This window comes from Lissotriton helveticus, chromosome 1_1 (assembly GCF_964261635.1).
Source record: "Lissotriton helveticus chromosome 1_1, aLisHel1.1, whole genome shotgun sequence".
NCBI classification, from domain to species: domain Eukaryota; kingdom Metazoa; phylum Chordata; class Amphibia; order Caudata; family Salamandridae; genus Lissotriton; species Lissotriton helveticus.
Window position 1 is genome coordinate 585,768,947 of NC_136057.1, and position 23,991 is coordinate 585,792,937.

Below are 23,991 nucleotides of genomic sequence, written 5' to 3' on the forward strand. Positions count from 1 at the left end.
GCACGTGTGCTGGGAGGGGAAGGCGGGGGCTGTTGGCACGGACTCTGCTCCCTGCCTGTTCTCGTGTGTGGCTCACGAAGGCCAGGGTACTGCAGTAGCAAAGGCCCCCGGGGGCCGTGGGGCTGCGGATGGAAGCAGGCGCCTCTCCCAGGGATTGCTAATCGCCTGCTCTCTCTTACCACGCATTGGCATTTTGTAGCGCTTGTGGCATGTTTTACAAAATACATAGCTTGGTGTGTTGTCGAGGATGGACGCGAAAAGGCTGTAGACTCGGCTTTCTTTGTTTCTTCCTAGTTCCCAGAATAATTTAGCCAGAGATTCATTTAAAACCTGTATGCACACAACACACACACAGACTCAACACTCACACACACAACACGCACACTCACACACAACACGCACACTCACACACAACACGCACACTCACACACAGCACGCACTCACACACAACACGCACACTCACACAACACGCACACAACCCACACAACGCACACACACACACGCCTTCAGTGAAACGCAAACAGCCACGTTCTGACTTCGTCCACGTGTCGCATTTCCCCGGTTTGTGTGAGTTGCTCTTGTGTAACATTTTGAGTGGCACTTTATAGCGGCATGAAGCAATTATGTCGCCGTATTTAAATACATGTGTAAAATCACGCCTTTTGTGGAATGTAATTTGCTTTCTGTTGTGCAACTTCTCCAAGAACCCAAAACTGACCCGGAGGCATCACTCGCACATGACAAGGGGACGCTGGACAGACAGGTTGGCTTGTCCTTTCTCTTACACGAAGCGAAGGGATTTCAAATTTTGGAAATTGTCCTAATTACAATACAAACATTAATTTACTGGCATCCGACCATTAAAACACAATAGTTTGTTTAGTCCAACTAAAGTGAACCAAGACAACGTGCCCCACAATTAATTATCTTTTTAATTTACGAATGAGGACTGGCCCAAAAACGTCTCGGTGAAATAACCTGTCCACTCACGACCAAAAGCATTTATTTTCTCGATTTGAGATGTTGACCGGTACAGCAGGCCTTTCTTGAAGCTAAACTTTGACCTTTAAGTTATGCACTGCTCTTTGCAGCATGGTTCAAACTGTAAGCCACCCTACTGTAAAAATATACCTCCATCAGATCTCCAAATCTTGCTGGCACCCCTTAGTTCCCTAAAACGGACACTAAGAAAATAGACTCATGCAGGGATGACCTTGTGACGGCAGTAACAACCTTGCTGTCCTCTGAGGCAACTGTGGTGTAGCAAGGGCAACATTGAGCACTAATGTAAGCAGGCAAAGTGGACCGTCAATGCCTGATTTTGCAGTAGATAACAGTCAACTCCCCCTCGCCCCTCGAGCTGTGCCTCAGAGAAATAGCGCACAAAACGCATGCCTGCCTTAAAATGACTGCAAAATCAATCGGCTGTGTTCCGTCTGGTATCAAAGTATACTTTTCACCAGAGGCGCGACTAGAGCCACATTTCGGGGGGGGGGGGGCGGGGTTTAAGAAAAAATTTCGGGGGGGCTGAATCTTTAAGCGACATGCAGAGTGGAGCTAGAGGATCTCTTTGAAGGGGTAAACAGCAAGGCCTCATTAACATGCAAATAGTCTTTTAAAGACCTGTGAAGTGCGTTGTTTGCTCGCCCCTCCGCTCTGAGATCGCAGCTCCTTGCCTCTACGTTTAAAGATAAAATCAAACAAATCAAATCAAACTCGCATAACCCATGCGCTTGTGTTTCTGTGTGTGGTACATTGTGTCAATTAAAAGGTGCGTGCTAGGACAAGTAGTATTCCCCTTGGACACTGAGCTGAGGGTTGCACCATGATTTTCAGTATCCTTCCTGTTTTATCATTACATTTTTCTGTGACCGATGTCGCTCCGAGATCCGTTACCGTTTCTGAGCACTTCACCCATGATCTAGTGTGTTTCAGATTTCTGACAAATGTCTGCTCTGTTTTCTTTGCGCTTGGCGGGATGGATTATTTTTAAATCGAACTTCCAAACATGTCGTCAGACGGTCTGGCACTAAGTGCATTTTTATTTGTGGGTGTCTATTTCTTTTTTTGTTATACGAGCACCAATTCCTGCATACTTCAGTAGCCCCGTCTGCACTTCTGACCTGTGTTTAATTTTGAGGGTGGTACTTACAGGAATATTTTACCCAGCAAGTTTATAAGGTGCACTGTAAATCACGAAGAGCACTGTTGGAATTCAGTGGGGTGTGTGAGACATCTGGTTGGTGGTGAGCGGCCCCAAGTTGGGACAAAAGGTAGCATGGGCCCGCTCACATCGGTTAATCGCAAATGAGACTCCTCTCACGCCCTTTTTTCGTTTGATGAAAGGGCGTCCCTACTTTCTATCAACAAGCCAGTCTGTGCGTGTGTGGCTCTGTGTGGATAGCTTTTTTTGTAGGTGGCTCTATGTGTGGGTGGCTCTGTGTAGGTGGCTCTGTGTGTGTGGGTGACTCTATGTGAATGACTGTGGGTGGCTCTGTGATGTATTCCTATAGGTACTGTATCGATTCCCCTATTCCTGACCTGGTTTGGTTAATAATTAACTAGCAGCCATCCAACGGTGCAAGAACCGTTATCTGATTAAGCCACACCACGGCACAGAAGCGCGTTATCTGGTTAGGTCATAACGCATGCCATCTAATTAGACAAGCGATATTCCTCCAGCCCCTGATAAGGCATACGGAGTTCTCAAAACAAATCAAACCTACAGCGACCTGGGAAATTCCCATAACCATTGTTTTGATTTCACCGAGAACTTCAGCAAAAGAATGTGCGAACGAGCCCGTTCATATGACATCCTTATTGACGTATATATGTCCATCCTTACGTCAATCTCGGCACCTTTCAGGTATAAATATTACCGACATTGCCTTAAGCAAACACATGCGGTGGTGACGAGATCGGAGCAGCGAGACGTGCTGAGGAGCCCAGCAGAGAGCGAAGCCCACAGGCGCTGCCCCGCCTTCCTGACGCGCTGAGAACGAGACGCTGTCTTTCTCCTGCCGAGAAATCCAGCTCCGGCGCTTCCATGCAGCCCTCGCAGGCAGCTGGAATATCAAGACCTGGGATAAGAGATACCAGCCCTCCATCATTCTAGATCTCAGGTACAGAACTGAATAACCCCTTGCAGAGAATTCTCGAATCAGTCCCTTGGCAAAACAAACTTAACTTAAACTGCTACTTATCTACTCCCGCCCACGTATTAGGCTTAGGTCAGGTACATTGGGGTAGGCGTGGTTAGAAGCACCAGTTGAGTACGATTAGTCAAATGTATATATGTATGTATCTATTTTATCTATTTTAAAGTATCAAATGGCTCAGAAACCATATCAATGCTTTTACAGTATTATTTTATAATTCTGTCTCTACTGTATGCACTTTACTTAACTACAAGTATTGCAATAATAGCGATTCATTTCTCTTGTATGAGAAAAGAGACTGATCAATAAATAACATCTTTTATTGAACCACGCCCATCTCTTATTTCTCTACAAACTGGTGAAACTAAGAATGCACGTACTGACTGAGTAAAATACGTTGTCTATTATTTTCACACGACTCTAGAGATGCACTCTTGATTAGGGGAGAGCAAAGTTGTCATGTTCTATGGTTGTCGGAAACTAAATCCCTTCTTGTCTATCCAGGGAGGTTAAAATCCTCCTTGTCTATTTGAGAAAGTTTCTAGTGAACTCTGAGCTAGCTGGCAAACACAAAACTTTAAGTCTAATATCGTCCGTAGAAGACCTAGTTAACCTCTGCCCTAGGTCTATACTATTGAAGATATTATTCCAATGCGCAGAGCCTATTGGGATAATAGGAACTACACTACAGCTCTGTATGTGTGTGTGGCTCTGTGGGTGTAAATGCAATAGGTCATGCATATGCAAGCGATTAAGCTATTGGCATTGTAAATGACAATGCCATTTATTTAACGATTAAGCTATTGGCAATGCAAATGACAATGCTATTTATTTATGATTAAAAGAAAAAAAATCATGAGCAATGCCAATAGATCTACCTTTAATAATGCCGAGACCATTGCATTGTAAATGCTTGTTACATTCTGTGTTTGAAAATACCACATTTAGAAAGTAGGTATTTTCATGCCTCTCCTAGGTTTGTGTATTCCATGCCTGGTTTGTGAGTTACAGGGGGCTGGAGAGGGCCTTGGCTCCAGCAGTCTGATGGGTCATGGCTGGGCTGAATAGGACCTGCACTGAATAGAGAGTGGGAGGGGGGGCGGAGATTTCCTTTCACTGACCTGAGCCCTCATAGAATAGAGAGTAGGGGGAGGAGATTTCCTTCCAGCTACCTGGACCAGGTCTGCTTTCAACAATGCTGTCTCCACCTCCTGCCAGGGAGCTGCACAGAACTTGTTTTGGCCGGGCACAGGCACCCTCTGCCTTTAGAGGACAAAGGATTTACTGGTATAAATATTGGGGCCCAGAACTTTAGATCACTTCTATGAATCAAGACGAACCTTTGCCAAGGAGAAGAACCAAGGAAGCGGAAGAAGGAGACTGCCCCTGTGCTGTTTGCTATTTCTGGGGTTGGCCTGCAGTGGTTACTTTATTTACCAAGGAAAGGGGAAGAGAACTTTAGTGAACTTTTCCTCTTGAAGAAGAATCTCCAAGGGCTTCAAGTGTGTTTGCCTCCTGCCTGAAGTCTCAGGGATAAAAGACTTCACCACCAGCTTCCCTTAATTCCCTTGCTGCGAATTCTACCTGCTGAGAGGTGCCTACTGTGGTTTGGGCCCCCTGAGAAGACTGCGTGCCGCTGGAAGCGCGATCCAACGAGGAGAAGCGTGTCGCCGCCGCAGCAGTTGCCTTTGCTTGGCCGAAGAAGCGTGCCGCAGCTGTTCGCCGTCGCATCACCGACGAAGCGCGTTGCATCACTGTAGAAGCGTCTCGCCGTTGCATCACTGGAGAAGCGTGTCGCAGGGCCTGTTGCGGCTCAGGATTTACATAGTTTGCCGTCGGGTGTGCATGAATCGCATCCAAAGTTGTTGCATCGCATCAAAGACACCATTTTTGTCGCATCGCACCAGATCGTCTCATCGCATCGAGGCGCCATCTTGTAGCATCGACTCCGGCCGCAGTAAGAAACGACGCATCAACTCCCCTGCGCAGCAGTAAGGAGCATCCACTCCCCTGAATGTAAGGAACGGCACATCAACTTCCCTGCAACCCTTTTGTTTGCATTGCGTGACACACCTAATGTACTTTGAGAGTAAAGTGTCTCATTTACCATCTACATTGAACTAAGCTATCTTCTACCATTTTAAAGTCTTATTTTTGATTACAGTATTGTGGATTTTTGTCGTGTGGTCCTGTTAGGTCTAGTAAAGATTACTTATTTTTCTAAACTGGTGTGGTGTCCATTTGTAGTGTTTTCACTGTATTACTGTATGTGTTCACAAATGCTTTACGCACTGCCTCTGAGATAAGCCTGTCTACTCGTGCCAAGCTACCCAGGGGGTGAGCAGGGGTTGTTTAGGAGTGTAGCCCCCTTACCCTGACTAGAAGCAAGGGGTCTCTATTTGGACAAAGGTACCAACCTCTGCCAACTAGAGACGCCCCAATTCTAACAGTGGCGTTGAAGAGTAGAAAATACAGGTAAGCAAAAGTTAAATTTTTTTTGTCATTATTGAGTAAAATGTTAATGGTAAAATATTAACTGCGTTTATTTTTCTAACAATTGGTTAATTTTTCCTCCAGGTGTAAATGAAGTTGACTATGCCCTCTACCCAGATAAAGAACTGCAGAAACAGTGGCTACGCTCTTACCTAGAGGCATTTAAGGAGTGCAAAGGTTTTGTTACAGAAGTCACTGATAAAGACGTTGAAGTACTCTATGTGCAAGTCAATCAGTTTGCCTTGGTAAGATTCCCACATAGATAATTACTGACTAGAGTAAGGTTTGCAGGTATTTTGTTATATGCTAAAAGCTGGATGCAAGTCGCCAATTCTTACTGCCTGAGTGCATGCGAAGACTGTGCCCGTTTTTAAAAATGTCTTTCACAAAATCCCTCATTGTTTTTGTTACTAGCCAAATATTTTGTTTAGTTACAGCTGTAAAGGTCATTCATTGTTCACCCTAAATTCTAATACGGTACATTTTTGACAAAGTGCGAACCCATTTTACTTAACAGAACAAAACTTATATTCAAATGAAACTTGCTAAAGTTTGCAGCGCTTTGCAGCAATTTACAGCAGTATATCTATCTCTGTTAACATAAATACAAGTAAAGTAAGAGTTTAGTGTCCTCCAACAAATATACCAACAACCCCTAGAATGTGTAATACATTGGTTTCTTTGATATATTGTTAGCGTAGCTTTGTGTGTCTGTGCGTACATACAATTTAGATGTGTAAAAAGACACAAACATCAAAATCTCTTTTCCTGTGAGGTGAATACTCGTGCATTAATGTTATAGTAAACTTAAGCACACATCTATACTTATTTTTAATGTTTTTTTATTTATTTAGTTCACTGGGCTGTTTGCCATTACACATTTAAGGCTTTTTGTTATTATATTTCTAGGACTGCCCAAAAGCAAAACAAAAATGTATTCTAGTCCAACAGCATAAGTCTCCGGTTTAGGCTAATTAATACTATAGTTAGTGCTTCTATTATCATTTAGAATTTATACAGCATGTGCTTTGAAACATTATCTTTTCTAGTTTGGCATCCAGTTGTATCGATCTCTTGCGTGCATATGGTTCAGAGAACTCACATTATTCCTTCACTAAAACCATCGTGCCGTACTCCGTACTGTTACCTTAGTACTAATTCTCCTCTGTGGTTTTAACTTTTTGTTATGGCGCCTTTTTCTTTAGAGTAATTAACGAAGAGTTAATTTATAAGATTTATTTTAGCCAGATGATAATTTCATTAGCAAAACCTTGACACACAATATTACAATATTTCAACTTTTACAGTCGTTTGGAAGAAATCCCATTACTTCTAGTCATCTCAGCTCTTAGTCACAGCTGGTTGTATAGGGCAGAAAACAGGCTCTATTTTGTGTTGTTCACTAATAAGATAAAACAGATTGGTACATGAGTAGTCTAGTAGTGTAGGAAACAATTATTTAAATCCTTCCAAACTATGTCAGTTTCTTTTTCTAACCTTTGATTTCACAATGGTTTCATGTAACTTAAATGTTTGTGTTCGAGGCATGTGGGTTGCTGAATTCATATCTGTTGCATAGATTGCCGCCTAGTGTTGGGTCCGGATGATTGCACATTGTTGTCCTGGAAGAGTCTTTGAAGTATCACGAGATAGGTGGCTCCTCCCCTGGACTACAGTGCGCATGGGCATCGACTCCATCCCCAGATTGTTTTTTTCCGCCATTGGGTTTGGATGCCTATTTGATCACTCCAGTTCGGAATCAATAGAAACCTTTCTTTTTGGCCCAAAGGCCTTTACTATATCGTCGGTATTGTTCTTGCGATCGGTCCCCAGTTCTGTTCCAGCTCAGTTCCCGAGTCGGACATCCAGAGGAGTCGCGTGGCTCTTCGGCGCTGAAGGCCCTGTCGACGCCAGAGGCCTTATTCGACGAACCATCATGGAACGGAGCCCGTTCAAAAGGTGCCCCGTGTGCAACTCGAAGTATCCTCACATCGACGTCCACCCGGTGTGCAACAAGTGCCTGTCGCCGGATCACGATGAAGCTAACTGTATGGCTAGGTCTCGTTTCCGCTCCAAGAAGACGATTCGACTTAGGCGCGCAGCGTGCCAGGAGGCCCAGCAGACGGCACCTGACCCGGTGAACATTTTCGATACCGAGGAGGAAGAGGCAGACTAGCAGGACGATCAAGAGCCGATGTCCAATCCAGCAGCAGAGATCGACTCCAGCTATGACGCTGATGTTGAAATGCTCAATACTGAAGAAGTCGTCGACGAGGTAGGAGACGACGATGGGGCCTATGGGGCCATGGAAGATAGCTCAAGCGAGGAGCTATGCTCCGTCGAAACAATTCATACGGCTCAGGTCGAGGGATCGCCACATGGCCTTACCCAAGATCTTACACTGGGTTCTACAGCCTCGCCTCCAGGCCCGGCTTTGGACACTTCTAACAAGCCACAAATGGTGAAATCGAAACTGAAAGAGAAAGCTTCGGGGTCTACACAACCGAAAGCACTAGAGGCGCCATCAAAACCGAAAATGCGTGTTGCTTTGGTCGGCTCAGTCTTCTGAACTATCGGCGCCGACAAAGCTTAAAAAGGTTATCGACCCGGTGAGGTCGCTAAAGGGTGTCGAGTCGAAGACTGGGACACCGAAAACACTGGTCAAAGTCGTCGACCCGAAGAAATCGGCGCCAAGGGCCGTCGACACTGACAAAGGACTCGTACCTCAAAAACTTATCGATCCTGCGCGTCGGCCGGACAAGGCCAACAGCAATACAACCCTCGAGTCCACGCCTGGCGGTGGCTCGAAGGAACTAGTCGAGTCGACGCAGCCGTCCGCCTCCTTCTCGAAGCAGGTGTCGGAATCGTTGAAACGCATTAAGGAGAAGGCTTCCGCTGTCGGTCCGAAGGATACTTCCACGCTGAAGCCTGCCACCAAACCTCAAAAGTCACCGGCGCCCATTCAGTTTACGCTGCAACCAAAAGTGGTGCCGAAGGCCTTCGCACCTAAGACGGTCGTCCAGGCGTCCATGAAGGTGTCCACGGGGCCGAAGCCTACACCTGCCGTTGTGGGCACAAAGGATCGACAACCCCTGCTTGGGAAGCAGTCGGAACAATTCATCGACGCCGACTCGGGTAAACTTTCTATTTACAAACGAAAGATCACCCCGGCACAGCCTATGGAGTCCTACACAATTCCATTAAAGAAAAAGAAGGATTCCACGGTTTCACCCGTTCTTGTCGAACTGATAGCTCCACGTGGACAGGACACTGCCCCTATCTCGCCCACTTACTGAGATGTGGAGGCTGGGGAAGGTGACTATGATGAGTACAACTACCCTGCCGACACTGATCTTGAGGATCAACGTGACCCGTGGGCAGATGCTACTGACCCAGGAGATCCACAAACTGCCCCAGACACTCAGGTGTATAACGTGAAAACATCGCCTACTGAGGACTCAGCGGCATTTAATGCGCTTATTGAAAGGGCAGCCAAAAATCATGATGTCCAGCTCCATGCTGACCCTATTGAGGTGGATTTTTTGTTTGACACCTTTTCCACCTCTGAGAGGACCGTAAAGACTCTGCCAATGCTAAAGGGTGTCTTAAAACATGCTGGAGACATTTTTAAAGAGGCCACAAGGGCCAGGGTTATAAACCCCAGGATTGAGAAGAAGTACAAGCCGGCGCCTGGGGAACCTACCTACATAAAGGGCCAGTTGCCGTTGGACTCTCTGGTTGTTTCCAATGCCCGGAAGAGGGCAAACTCACTAACTACTGGTGATGCTCCTCCCCCTGACAAGGAATCTAAAGTGCTAGAAGCATCAGGGAAAAGGGTGGCGGCTCAAGCGGCCAATATCTGGCGCATTTCAAACACTCAGGCACTCTTAGCCAGATATGACAGGGCACATTACGATACACTTGAGACCCTGTTACAACACTTGTCAGATGAATATAAAGAGGCAGCAGAGATGCTCATACAGGAAGGAAAGCTCATCTCAAATGCTTCTATTAAATGCACACTGGACGCAGCAGACACCGCGGCCAGGGCCATTAATACCAGTGTGATGTTGCGGCAGGCCTGGCTGAGAATCTCCGGGTTCAAGCCGGAGATACAAACCACCATCCTAAATCAGCCTGTAAACCCTGATCACTTATTTGGACCTGAGGTGGACACCACCCTAGAAAAAATCAAAAAGGACACTGAAACTGCGAAGTCTATTGGGGCTCTCCAGTCGCAGCAGTTCAGGGGTGGTTCTTTTCGTCGCTCAGGCAATAGAGGTGTTTCCAGAGGCCAGATGTCCCAGCAAACACAGTACAATAAGGGTGGCGCGCAAAACACGTACACCAAACAAAGTAGAGGTGGCTATCGCGGAAACAGCACCAAAGGCAGAGGTCGTGGAAACAACAGCTCCCGATCCTCCGCCGCCAACAAACAGTGACGCCTTGTCACTGCCCCCCGACCATACAACACCGGTCGGGGGGAGACTCCAACAATTCCTGCCGGTCTGGAAATCCATCACCACAGACAGGTGGGTCATAAAGCTTATCCAGTACGGTTATTGTCTGGAGTTAACATCCACTCCACCCAACATACCCCCAAAACACCGTCCTATGTCCACAGAGCATTTGCACTTATTGCAGCTGGAGGTGCTCATCATGCTGCAAAAAGGGGCAATCGAGCTCGTGCCGGTGGAAGAAAGAGGCACAGGAGTGTACTCCCTGTACTTTTTAATCCCAAAAAATGCCAGGTCCCTCAGACCCATTCTGGACCTCAGACCCCAAAACCAGTACATTCTATCAGAACACTTTCACATGCTAACACTGCAGCAGGTTCTTCCGTTGCTCAATCAGGGAGATTTCCTCGCCACATTTGTTCTAAAGGATGCATATTTTCACATTCCGCTACATCCGCCACACAGAAAATACCTCAGATTCACCATTCAGAATCAGCATTACCAATTCAAAGTCCTCCCTTTCGGAGTAACAACAGCGCCCAGGGTGTTCACAAAGTTCCTAGCGACAGTGGCTGCACACCTCAGGAGACAACACGTTCACGTCTACCCTTATCTGGACGACTGGCTTGTCCAATCACAGTCGGCCCAGCAGTGCACCGCCAACATGTCCCACACCATTCACCTTCTTCACGATCAGGGATTCTCACTGAATTACCCAAAGTCACACCTTCAGCCCGCCCACGTGCGGCAGTATCTGGGCGCGACAATAAACACTCTGGCAGCCAAAGCACAGCCAAATTCAGTGAGGATCAACAGCATTCAATTGCTGATACAGAAATTCAGACCTCAACACTCGTTTCCAGCACGAGTGTTCATGCAGTTGATAGGCATGATGGCCTCCTGCATCTTCATAGTCCCGCACGCGAGACTACATATGCGTCCGCTTCAGGAGTGCTTAGCACGTCAGTGGAATCAGGCTCACGGACAGTTAAAGGACCTAGTGTTGGTGACCGGTCGTGCATACAACTCTCTGCATTGGTGGAATCCACACAACCTTTGCAAGGGCCGACCGTTGCAGGAGCCTGTGCCACAGATCATCCTAACAACGGGCGCATCTCTCCAGGGTTGGGGAGCTCATGTACTCCACTACACAGTGCAGGGACTATGGACAACGCAGCAAAAGAAGATGCACATCAACCACCTAGAGCTGATGGCAATCTTCATGGCAATGAAGGCATTCAAGGTACATCTGTGCAACAAGGTCGTGTTGATCCAGACGGACAACATGACGGCCATGTACTACATTCAGAAGCAGGGAGGTACACACTCTCCACAGTTGTCTCATCTGGCTCAGAGCATGTGGGAAGTGGGCCATTCACAGGAACATCTTCCTCATGGCGGAACACCTCCCAGGCAAGGACAATCAGATGGCGGACCTGCTCAACAGGCACAGCCACCAAATGCACGAGTGGGAGATGCACCCATCAGTACTCTACCCGTACTTCCTGCAGTGGGGTCTTCCAGAGATAGACCTGTTTGCCACAAAGGAAAACGCCAAATGCCAAATCTTTGCCGCCAGGTTCCCGCACCCACAGTCGCAGGGCAATGCGATATGGATGAACTGGTCAGGCAAATTTGCGTACGCTTTTCCCCCAGCACCTCTAATACCGCTGGTGCCACGCAAGCTGAAGCAAAACTCGATGACGCTCATCCTGGTTGCTCCAACGTGGGCACGCCAACCATGGTACACCACGTTTCTAGAACTTTCCGTGGTACTGCATCAAAGGCTGCGCCTCACTCCCAGGCTTTTGACGCAGAGCCATGGCGACATTCAGCACCCAGATCCGCAACAGCTGAACCTGGCGATCTGGCTCCTGAGGTCTTAGAATTTGGCTACCTCAACTTGCCTCCCGACTGCATGGATATCATACGGGAGGCAAGAAAGCCCACCACCACAGCATGCTATGCGGCAAAATGGAAGCGGTTTGTCATTTATTGTGCAGACCACAACATCAACCCGCTTGACGCGTCTACGCACAACATCATTTGTTATCTGTTACTTCTTTACAAATGCAATCTGGCATATGCTTCCATTCGGATACATTTATCCGCCATAGCGGCTTATCTCCAAAACAGGCAGCATCTCTCACTTTTCAGAGTGCCTGCCATTAAAGCCTTTCTGGAAGGACTCAAACGAGTTATTCCTCCACGGACCCCACCAGCACCTGAATGGAACCTTAATGTGGTCCTCACCCGCCTGATGGGTCCACCTTTTGAGCCTCTACATTCATGCGAGATTCAGTTCTTAACATGGAAAGTGGCTTTCCTGATAGCAATTACATCTCTGCGACGAGTTAGTGAACTCCAGGCACTAACTATCCAAGAGCCATTCATACAAATTCACTCCACCCGGGTGGTGCTGCGCACTAACCCTAAATTCTTCCAAAGGTGGTTTCACAGTTCCATATCAATCAGACTATTGAACTGCCTGTGTTCTTCCAAAATCCTGAGTCGGTGGCGGAGAGAATGCTCCACACTCTCGACGTCAAAAGAGCTTTAATGTATTACATTCATAGGACCAAAGATTTTAGGAAGACGAAACAACTCTTTGTTGCCTTTTCAGCACAATACAAAGGTAACCCCATTTCCAAAGCAGGTATAGCCAGGTGGATCGTTAAGTGTATTCAAATTTGCTATCAAAAAGCAAAACGCACTTTAACAATCCCCCCCAAGGGCACACTCCACCCGCAAGTTGGGGGCCTCCATGGCTTTCCTTGGAAATATTCCTTTAGAAGACATTTGTAGAGCAGCCACATGGTCTACCACACACACTTTACAAAACACTACTGTGTAGGTGTGCACTCCAAACAGCAGGCAGCTGTAGGGCAGGCTGTTCTAAAAACACTTTTTCAAACTGCTGCAGCTGGCACAGGCGGCCGCCGCTAATGGAGGGACTGCTATGTATTCTATGCAACAGATATGAATTCAGCAGCCCACATGCCTCGAACCGAATATGCTACTTACCAGTATGCATCTGTTCTTGGCATGTAGGGCTGCTGACATTCATATCAATTTTCTTGATTCCTGCTTTTTTACAGTGGCGTGGAGATAAGATCCTAGAAAATATTTAATTTGCATGCTAGATTCTAAAAGAGATGATTTTTCATGATATCCAAGATCCAAGTCTTACCAGGAATTTTATTTAACCGTAGCATAAATTAAGAATAGACTTTTTAGTAGTTCCTTGGGTGATTTCCCGATAAATGGGTGCTTTGTGTGAGGTTGCCACTACAGGCAACTACAAGTGGCCTTGTGTTTATTGACCCGGTAATCCTGAGTTTTAACAATGAACTTGGCTATGCTGGGTGCGAATCCCGACATAGCAATAACGCAGATGACTCTGGGCAAAGGCTGCAGGCAAACAGTGCAGCTGCCACCCGCTGCCTTTCTGCACCACACGGTGGCAATATAAGCTGTTTTTAAAAATCTCTTAATTATAATTAATTATTTAACAATGGCTAGTGTAATGGTTGTCATATGAGTTGGGGTGTTACATAATGTTAAAATTGAAGTTAATTAGTGCAATATTTCACTTTTGCTATGCTAGGAAAGAACAAGGCGAAAAGTGTTATAGAGCGATGTTGAGCTAATGATATTTCAAATGTTTGGTATAGACTGACAAGCTAATGGTATATAGCTGTACATTTGTAACAGCATCGTAAGATCTTCATCAATAGTCCTATATTTAAGAATACAAAAACCTGTGTGCGGGAGCCTGGAATAATTTCAATTTCGAGAATTTAAATTTGCAAGGTTACATCTGGCAATATAAAATAAAGATATGTACACCATAGCCTATCTGAGGACATATTTTCCATAGTCTTATGTGCAGCTAGAAAGGCTTATCAGGTAAAAACCCTTCTAGAAAGCAACACTGCATCATGACTTTAATACTGAGTCCTGAAGCAGTTTAAAAACAAAAAAAGGGAAAATGCAGCAAGATAGGCAGCCATGAGAAGCTGACTGGAAATAGTGTAGTGTTCTTTTAAGAAACCAGTCTCTTCCAAATCCCAGCCTGGCCTATACTGGCAGTTGGCTCACATTCTTAGTTATTGTGGAATCTATCCACAGTTTGAGAATGAGCAAGGACGTAAGATAAAGTTACCTTAACAGTGGCTCAGTCCCCTCATTACCTTTGCCATCTTAGAAGACCTAGGGATATTAGCGCTCCTGAGGCGGAAGCCGGGAGCTAGTTTGTGATTAGCTGTTTTAAACTATATTGTATAGACGTGTTTTTAAAACCTGCACATTTTTATTTTAACTTGCACTTGACACTCAGGCCCCTTCCTGAGGCTTTAGTATTTACCCACCTCGCGCCTCGCTCGCTCAGGGACTCTCAGTTCCCACCTAGCCGAGTTGGGCATTTGATTCACGGGACCCACAGGGGCCGATTCAACTTAGCGGCCATCTTGTGTGAGGAACAGCTTGCCGCGCTAGTGGTTGCGAGGCAGGGCTAGTTCACGCGGCGCTGAAGCGCATAAATTGAGCAGAGTTGTACGCCCGGGTAAGACCTAGGGATATTAGCGCTCCTGAGGCGGAAGCCGGGAGCTAGTTTGTGATTAGCTGTTTTAAACTATATTGTATAGACGTGTTTTTAAAACCTGCACATTTTTATTTTAACTTGCACTTGACACTCAGACCCCTTCCTGAGGCTTTAGTATTTACCCACCTCGCGCCTCGCTCGCTCAGGGACTCTCAGTTCCCACCTAGCCGAGTTGGGCATTGGATTCACGGGACCCACAGGGGCCGATTCAACTTAGCGGCCATCTTGTGTGAGGAACAGCTTGCCGCGCTAGTGGTTGCGAGGCAGGGCTAGTTCACGCGGCGCTGAAGCGCATAAATTGAAACAGTCCCTTTACGCGCTAGCGTACGCGTTTGTGGACGCGCCATTCCGCGCCAAAGGAGCGCCTAAGGAGAGCCCGTCTGTGCCCGTCCGGGCCAGGACTGGGCTAGGGGCTATACCCATGGATCCTATCCTTCATACCAGCGTAAGTTACAGTGGAGATTTCCTCAGAACACTTAGAGGAAGGGCTAGGGATACTTGCCCTGGGGATATTTTCCTTGAGGAGGTAGCGATCCCATGTCCCCACTGCAAGTCCCCCAACCCCAGGAGCTGCAACACAGATAGTCTTTCCCTTGCCCTGATTAATTGTCGCTCTCTTCCAAGGCACACCACTGAAATAAATTTGCTCCTGGATGAACGAGATTTCGATGTTCTATTCTTAACGGAGACATGGCTGACTGATGACTCAGACCCACACTTAGTGCAAGCGCTACCACCGAAGTACTCCATTGCTAGACAGGACCGTATGTCCGGTAGAGGAGGTGGGGTGGCGATTATTTATAAAAACAACCTCAGATGTAGAACCTCGGAGAGTCCACTTACGGACTGTGAAAGTATTGGTTTTTCTATATCCTTCTCACCCACCTGCACCTTTTCTGGGATCCTGGTTTATAGACCCCCCAGGCGACTCCCATGATTTTTGCAATAATCTTTTAGATAAGATCTCTCTCCTTATCAGTAGTACCCCTAATTTTACTATCTTGGGCGACCTTAATGTTCACCTAGATGAAGTCAATGCCATGCCAACGCAATGCCTGGTGGAGACTGAGAGTGGTGCACCTGGAACAAATTGTGGACAGTCCCACTCATACAGGTGGACACCTATTAGACCACATCTTTACTAACCTTGGAAATATAGCATGCACTAAGCCCACCTTTGTACCATGGTCAGACCATGCACTACTGTCCTTCTTGTGGTCCCCAGTAATACAGACCCACAAGGCCTCCATTCAAAAAAAGGTTAGTCGAGTATGGTCCAGATTACCCACTGAAAAATGGGAGGCAGCCCTCAAAAGCTGTTCGCCCCCACCCCATGAGGACCCGGTTGCAGCTAATGAAGCTTTTGATCAGTGGATCAACTCCACGCTTGATCCTATTCTCCCAAAAAAAGAGCTACGGCATAGAGAGGGCCCCAATAAACAACCATGGTATTCCAGGGAACTCAAGGAACACAAACAACTGTGTAAACGTGCGGAAAGGAAGTGGAGAAAGAACTACGCAGTTGCTGCGAAAAATGAATATAGGTCAACTCTGAGATCCTATAAAACTCTAATAAAATCCACACAAGCCGCATATTATCAGAGCAAAATTACGGAAGCAGCTAACGCCCCCAGGGAAATTTTTAAAATCTTTCAATCCCTGGCAACTACACCCAGGACTATTAGTCCTATTCAGAATCCACAGAAACACTGTGATGAGTTAGCTATCTTTTTCGCATCTAAGGTGTCAAACATCTATTCCGGTTTTGCATCAGTGACAGACATCCCAGATAATTGGAAGAGAGAAAAAAAGGAGGACCCGAATACGGACTCTAACCCATCAGTAGATCTCAAAGCCTTTCCTTCATTGGATCTGGCTGAAGTGGATAGTCTCCTTAGTAAGCTTAAATCTGGCTCCCCGTTAGACGCTGCTCCCCCGGCAGTTCTTAAACAGGTATCAGGGACAGTATGCCCTGTGATAACGCAGGTCATCAACGCGTCTCTGGCCTCCGGTGTAGTGCCCCCCAAATGGAAGAAGGCCAAGGTCAGAGCTTTGCTTAAGAAACCTAGCTTAGACCCGGAAGACCTGGCCAACTATAGGCCTATTTCACTATTACCAACTATCAGCAAAATAGCTGAAAAATATGTGAATCAGGTCCTTTCTTCCTTTATTGAATCCACGGAAGGATTGCACCCCACCCAGACCGGGTTTAGAGCAAAACAGGGAACGGAGACAGCCCTGGTAGCAGTAGTGGAGGCAGTTAGGGGTATAGTGGATGCAGGAGGCTGTGCTGCGGTGGTCCTGTTGGACCTCAGCGCAGCCTTCGATACAGTAAACCACTCTCTTCTGCTGCATCGGCTGCATCTTACAGGAGTCTCTGGATTGGCGATCAATTGGCTCCATTCTTTCTTATCAGACAGAAGCTTCTCTGTCTTTGAGGGAGAGGTGTCATCCAGCCAGCTGCAACTGAATCACGGCGTTCCCCAGGGCTCTTCCCTCAGCCCAACTCTGTTTAATATCTATATGAGACCTTTGGCTGAGGTGGCTCTTCCCTGGGGAATCCAACTCGTTACCTACGCCGATGACACGCAGCTGGTGGTTTCCTTGGTGAGGAACGATGTTTCAAATCAGGGGATCAACAATCTGACCCCGTGTCTCACCAAGGTTCTGGAATGGATGACTTCCTCCTTTTTAAAGTTAAATGGGGCCAAAACGGACATCATGCTCCTAGGTTATAAGGCCCCAATTAATCTTGATCCTTGGTGGCCTCACTGCCTAGGACCTCCCCCAGCACCCAAGACTCATATAAAGAGCTTAGGGATCTGGCTAGACTCCTCTCTAGGATTTCAATACCAAGCAAAAAAGGTAGCCGGAACCTGCTATGGGCTGCTGAGAGTCTTAAAAAAAGTGCTAGACCTTCTGCCATTCGAAGCCAGAAGACTGCTAGTCCAGTCATTGATTATGTCACGGCTGGATTATGCAAATGCCGTCTACATGGGGGCCCCAGTCGGCACCATAAAAATTCTGCAATCGGTACAGAATTGTGCTGCTCGACTACTTATGAAAGTCCCTAAAAGATGTTCAGCAAAAGCCGCACTTCAATCCTTGCACTGGCTATCCATTAAGGGAAGGATAACTTTTAAGACCATGTGCATGGCGCACAAATCCATCCATGGTGCTGGCCCGCCTATCCTGGATCCCCTTTTTCATCGCCACCAATCAGTGAGATCTCTGAGATCCAACCAGCGGAACCTGCTGGTAGTTCCCAGGATGAAGCTGGCCCGGATGGGTGGCCGTCGACTCTCGGTGCATGCAGCTAAAGAATGGAACGCACTCCCTGATGTCATTAGGCATGAGTTAAACCACCTTGCTTTCAGGAAGCGCTTAAAGACGCACCTTTTCCAATAGTGTCTTTATTTTCCTTTGTCTTACAGCGCTGGGATGCTCAAGAGTAGCCATGCGCTATAGAAGAAGGTATTCATTCATTCATCTTGCCTCACTAGTTGGCTAAAACATGCACTGATTGGTAAAAAATTTCAAAAAGGGAATTGGTAAAGATGTGCATACACGAAGGAAAAGGGGTGTGCCATGGAGGTTGGATGCCTGCGTGATATGAGCACTGAAAATCTAGTGATTAACAGCTATAAATGCAGTTCATAGGTTGTGTGTCCCTCACTGGGCAGCAGGGTACCCACAAGATAATTTATCCATAACATGCATCCATCTGTGAAGATGTACAGTGGTACTTGGAGTTCATCCTCTTGTGTGGGATTCCCTTTTTCATTCTTGTCCCAGGGGATCTGGTCAGTTCAGAATTATCTAATTAAGGACCACCCTTGGATCTCTTGTGTGTACATATGCTGTTTTTATCAGAGGTCACTTAAATCTGTCATTTGTGAACCCATTTCAATAATCTAAAAGCTTTTCTAACAGACAAACTCCCAGCAACGTATGTGAACAAACTAGGTGTTCCCTATATCAGCTGTGTGTCATTTCATGCAATATAATGCATGTAGCTACATGAATCATCTGATTGAGACATCTAGCCACAGATTCCTTACATTTGAACTTACAGGCATCAGGCTGGATTCAGAAGATTTTTCTTAACAGTAACCTTGCGCGCCAGAAGATGGCGTCTATCGACTCCGCGTGACCTCTATGGCGTCGTGGCGTCTGCATCGTCAATATAACTGCCACTCCAGCACTGCGTTGCGTGAGAGGGAAACAGAACCGCACCATATCTACAGAGGTATGGCACTACCCTTCCCTCTCCCCAGTTCTGACGCATAATCGTGCTGCCTAGAAACACTCACACCTTTGCACCATAGTACAAAGATGTCTGCGTTAGTCTACCATAGGTTTTTACTGGAATACTACCCTTCCAGTACAAAATACTATGCTTGGATTAACTTTAACTTTAGTACATTTTTTTGTATGTGGGCTGTTAACAGCAGCACACATGATGTGTGAAAAGTTATAAGAAATAAAAAAAATTCTCCTTTTTAACGCCTGCTTTGAAATGGCATACATTTTCTTACACAAAACCCTGTCCGCTGTTAGTATATAGGGTTTAGTGTAAAAAAACTAACTAATGGTGCTTGCACAGGAGCACCTATGTACCACCTGTGGAACTCCCCCGATTCGCCCCTCCCCCCCTCATGTCTCCACCCCCCCTTTTGACGGCGAATAAAACAAAGCAGCACTTTGCACTGGTTTGCATTATTCTCCTCTACAAACCAATGCAAATACCAATTTGCATTGGTTAGTAAATCCCAAACAGGATATTCAAGGCATGTGGGCTGCTGACATTCATATCTGTGCATAGATTGCCGCCTAGTGTTGGGTCCGGATGATTGCACATTGTTGTCCTGGAAGAGTCTTCGAAGTATCATGAGATAGGTGGCTCCTCCCCTGGACTACAGTGCGCATGGGCATCCTCTCCATCCTTAGATTGTTTTTTTCCGCCATTGGGTTTCGTATGTGATTTCCAACTCGGAGTTTGGAATCGATAAAAAACTTTTTCTAAAAGGCCAAAAGGGCTTCGGGGTCGTCTGTATTGTTATCCGATCGGTAACGACTACTTTCTTTTGGTTGTTTTCTACTCAAATCGTCGAATCGGGCTGCGGGCCTTCTCGACACCAAGGGCCAATCGTCGATGGAACGAAGTCCTTTCAAAAGATGCCCCAATTGTTACTCAAAATTTCCACACATAGATAAACACCCTGTATGTAACAAGTGTTTATCTCCTGAACACAATGAAGCCGACTGCTTAGCTTGTGCGCAGTTCCATTCAAAGAAAACACTTCAGGTTCGACGAGCAGCGAGGCAGACGATGCAGAAGCCAGCGCCTGACCCGGAGAACATCTTTGAAGACGACAAAGAGGTCGTCGAAGCTGAGGACTCGGACCAGCAGTCGGAGCAGGGGTCGGAACATGACTCCAACTACTACGTCGACGAAGAAGACAACATCTTCGAGGTAGGGGACGACGATCCAGGCATCGGAGCCGTCGAGGACGACTCCGGCGAGGACACTGGGCCAACCGTAAGTACGGGGCCCAGTACATTCACTGAAACGCTTCCAACGGCTCAGGTCGAGACATCGCCGGAAGGCCTTACCCAAGATCTAAACATCGATTCTATAGCCCCGCAATCCAGCTAAGAACATACGGCAAGAGCCATCGGTGCAACATTACCATTCCCTGGTAATATCGAAACCGAAAGTTGCAGAAGCAAAACCGAAACTGATAGAGTTCCCAGTTTCATCGACGCCGACCAAACACAAAATGGCCGTCGACCTAGCTGGGTCGCATATCAGGGCTGTCGAGCCGAGAGCCAGTACGCCCAGAGACTTGCCTAAACTAAAAGCCGTCGAACCAACGAGATCGACGTCGACGCCAGGCAACACAAACAAAGGACTCCAGCGGAAGACGGCTGGCGAACCGAGACAACAAGGTGAGAAGCCAAAGACTGTGCATACGGGGACACTCGAGCCGAGGACAAGAATCGAGCCCAAGGGGGCGATCGGGTCGAGGCAAAACGTCACTCCAAAACAGGCTCCAAAGAAGACACAAGGCCACAAAGTGGTTATCGAGCAATCAAAGACTGTCGGGTCGATAACACTCCCGGCACCGAAAAAGGTCATACAGCCTAAAAACTGTTGAAGCACAAAAGAGCCTCGGACCGATAAAATTCGGACTTCCGATGCACATACGCCAAAAGACGGTCGAACCGACAACGGAAATCGAACCGACACACACAAAAAAGGCGATTACAGGGAAAAGGGCTCAAGCGTATGAAGTGCAAGAGCCCTTCACAGAGGAGCAAACAAAACTGTATGTGGACCCAGATACTGGCAAACTTACCGTCCTAAAAATGAAAATCAGATCAGACACTTCTGCTGAAACCTACCGCATTCCACTCAAAAAGAAAAGAGACTCTGCTACATCTCCAACTCTCTTTGAGCCCATCAGCACACATGTGCAAGAAACTTATACATATTCTCCCACACGCACGGAGAAGGATATGGAATATGAGGATAATGAACTGTATAATTATCCAGTGGATGATGACCAAGACAACCAAAATGAACCGTGGTCCAGTCATGTAGATCCCGTAGACTCACAGACCATGCAAGATACTGCGGCATACTCTGTAAAAACTTCGCCTACAGAGGACACAGCTGCTTTCAATGCATTAATCGAAAGAGCAGCATACAACCACCACGTGGAAATGCATGCAGACCCCATTGAGGAGGACTTCCTTTTCGATTCTTTCAACACTTCTGAAAGATCGGTGGAAACATTGCCAATGCTAAAAGGGGTGCTTGAACATGCTGGGGACATATTTAAGGAACCAACCAGGGCAGCAGTCATTAACCCAAAGATAGAAAAGAAATATAGGCCAGCACCAGTGGACCCTACATACATTAAAGGACAGCTGCCATTGGACCCTTTTGTAGTATTCAATGCACGTAAACGTGCTAATTCTCAAACTACAGGAGAGGCTCAACCTCCAGACAAAGAGTCTAAAGTTTTTGAGGCTTCAGGCAAAAGAGTCGCTGCTCAAGCAGCTAACATATGGAGAATCTCTAACACACAAGCCCTGTTAGCCAGGTCTGACAGGGCACACTACGACACACTTGAGCACCTTCTCCAGCATCTACCTGACCTTTATAAGGAACAGGCAGAGTTCCTAATACAGAAGGGAAAGTTAATATCTAACGTCTCCATCAAGTGTGCGTTAGATGCAGCTGACACAGCAGCCAGGGCTATCAATACCAGTGTCATGCTCAGAAGACATGCGTGGCTCCGCATCTCTGGGTTCAAAAATGAGGTTCAGACCACTTTACTTAATCAGCCAGTGAACCCCGACTATTTGTTTGGCCCTAATGTGGACACAATATTAGACAAAATGAAAAAGGATACTGAGACAGCCAAGTCCATGGGAGCCTTGCAGTCACAACAATACAGAGGCGGCTCCTTTCGTCGCTCTGGCAACAGAGGAGCAGCAAGAGGAGGGTCAGCGCAGCAAAACTCATACAACAAAGGGAACACATAAACCACCTACAACAAGAACAATAGAGGTGGATACCGTGGCAATAACAGCAAAGGTAGAGGACGAGGGAATAACATCACCAGATCCTCTACCAATACAAAGCAGTGACTTCTTGTCGCTGCCCCCAGACCATATAATACCGGTGGGGGGAAGATTACAGCAGTTCCTGCAAGTCTGGGAAAACATAACTACAGACAGGTGGGTGAGGCAAATTATCCAGCATGGTTATTGCCTAGAATTAATCTCCACACCACCCAACATACCCCCAAAACACCGTCCTATGTCCGCAGAACACCTATACTTATTGCAGCAAGAAGTCATCAGCATGCTACAAAAAGAGGCCATAGAACTAGTACCCTTAGAACACCACGGTACAGGGGTATACTCACTCTACCTCCTAATCCCCAAAAAAGGCGGGTCTCTCAGGCCAATCATGGACCTCAGACCCTTAAACCAATACATTTTATCGGAGCATTTCCACATGCTCACTCTACAGCAGGTATACCACTGTTGCGTCAAGGAGACTTCCTCGCAACACTAGACCTCAAGGATGCATATTTCCATATACCGGTACACCCAGCACACAGGAAATATCTGAGGTTCACCATTCAAAATCAGCACTATCAATTCAAAGTCCTTCCTTTTGGGGTGACAACAGCCCCCAGAGTGTTTACCAAGTGCCTAGCGACAGTAGCTGCACATCTCCGAAGACAGCATATTCATGTCTATCCATATCTGGACGACTGGCTAATACAAGCACAGTCAGCCCAGCAATGTGCCAGCCACATGTCACGCACTATTCACCTCCTGCACAGTTTAGGTTTCTCGCTCAACTACCCAAAGTCCCATCTTCAGCCTGCCCACGTACAACAATACCTGGGAGCGACAATAGACACTCTGGCAGGGAAAGCACAGCCGAATTCTGTCAGAATAAACAGCATTCAGACACTAATCCAAAGATTCAAGCCCCAACACTCGCTCCCAGCCCGAGTGTTTATGCAACTAATAGGTATGATGGCCTCATGCATTTTCATAGTCCCTCACGCAAGACTACACATGCGTCCGCTGCAGGAGTGCCTAGCACGTCAGTGGAACCAGGCTCAAGGTCAATTAGACAACCTAGTGTTGGTGACCAGTCGTGCATACAACTCTCTGCATTAGTGGAACCCACAAAACCTTTGCAAAGGACGACTGTTCCAAGAGCCTGTACCACAAGTAGTATTAACAACGGACGCATCCCTAGTAGGGTGGGGAGCCCATGTCCTCCACCACACAATACAGGGCTTATGGACCACGCGACAGAAAAAAATGCACATCAACCTACTGGAGCTGATGGCAATTTTCATGGCAATGAAAGCTTTCAAAGTACATCTGTGCAACAAGACCGTGTTGATCCGGACGGACAACATGACTGCGATGTACTACATACAGAAGCAGGGAGGAACACACTCTCCACAGCTGTCACATCTAGCTCAAAGCATGTGGAAGTGGGCCATTCAGAGAAACATTTTTCTCATGGCCGAGCACCTCCCAGGCAAGGACAATCAAATAGCGGATCTGCTCAGCAGACACAGCCAACAGATACACGAGTGAGAGATTCATCCCACAGTGCTTCAACCATACTTCCAACAGTGTGGACAACCAGAGATAGACCTGTTCGCCAGAAAATAAAACGCTAAATGCCGGTACTTCGCCGCAAGGTTCCCGCACCCGCAGTCTCAGGGCA

General features: G+C 46.8%; 1 protein-coding gene across 2 annotated transcripts in view; it reads left to right on the plus strand.

The window, feature by feature from the left end:
• ETNK1 (ethanolamine kinase 1) overlaps positions 1 to 23,991 on the plus strand; it is a 164,128-nt gene that overhangs the window by 114,933 nt on the left and 25,204 nt on the right. For both annotated transcript variants that reach the window (XM_078674091.1, XM_078674092.1), the window contains one exon: positions 5,736 to 5,896. In XM_078674091.1, coding sequence (XP_078530217.1) covers positions 5,736 to 5,896 — 161 coding nt within the window. The remainder of the gene's footprint in view (positions 1 to 5,735; positions 5,897 to 23,991) is intronic.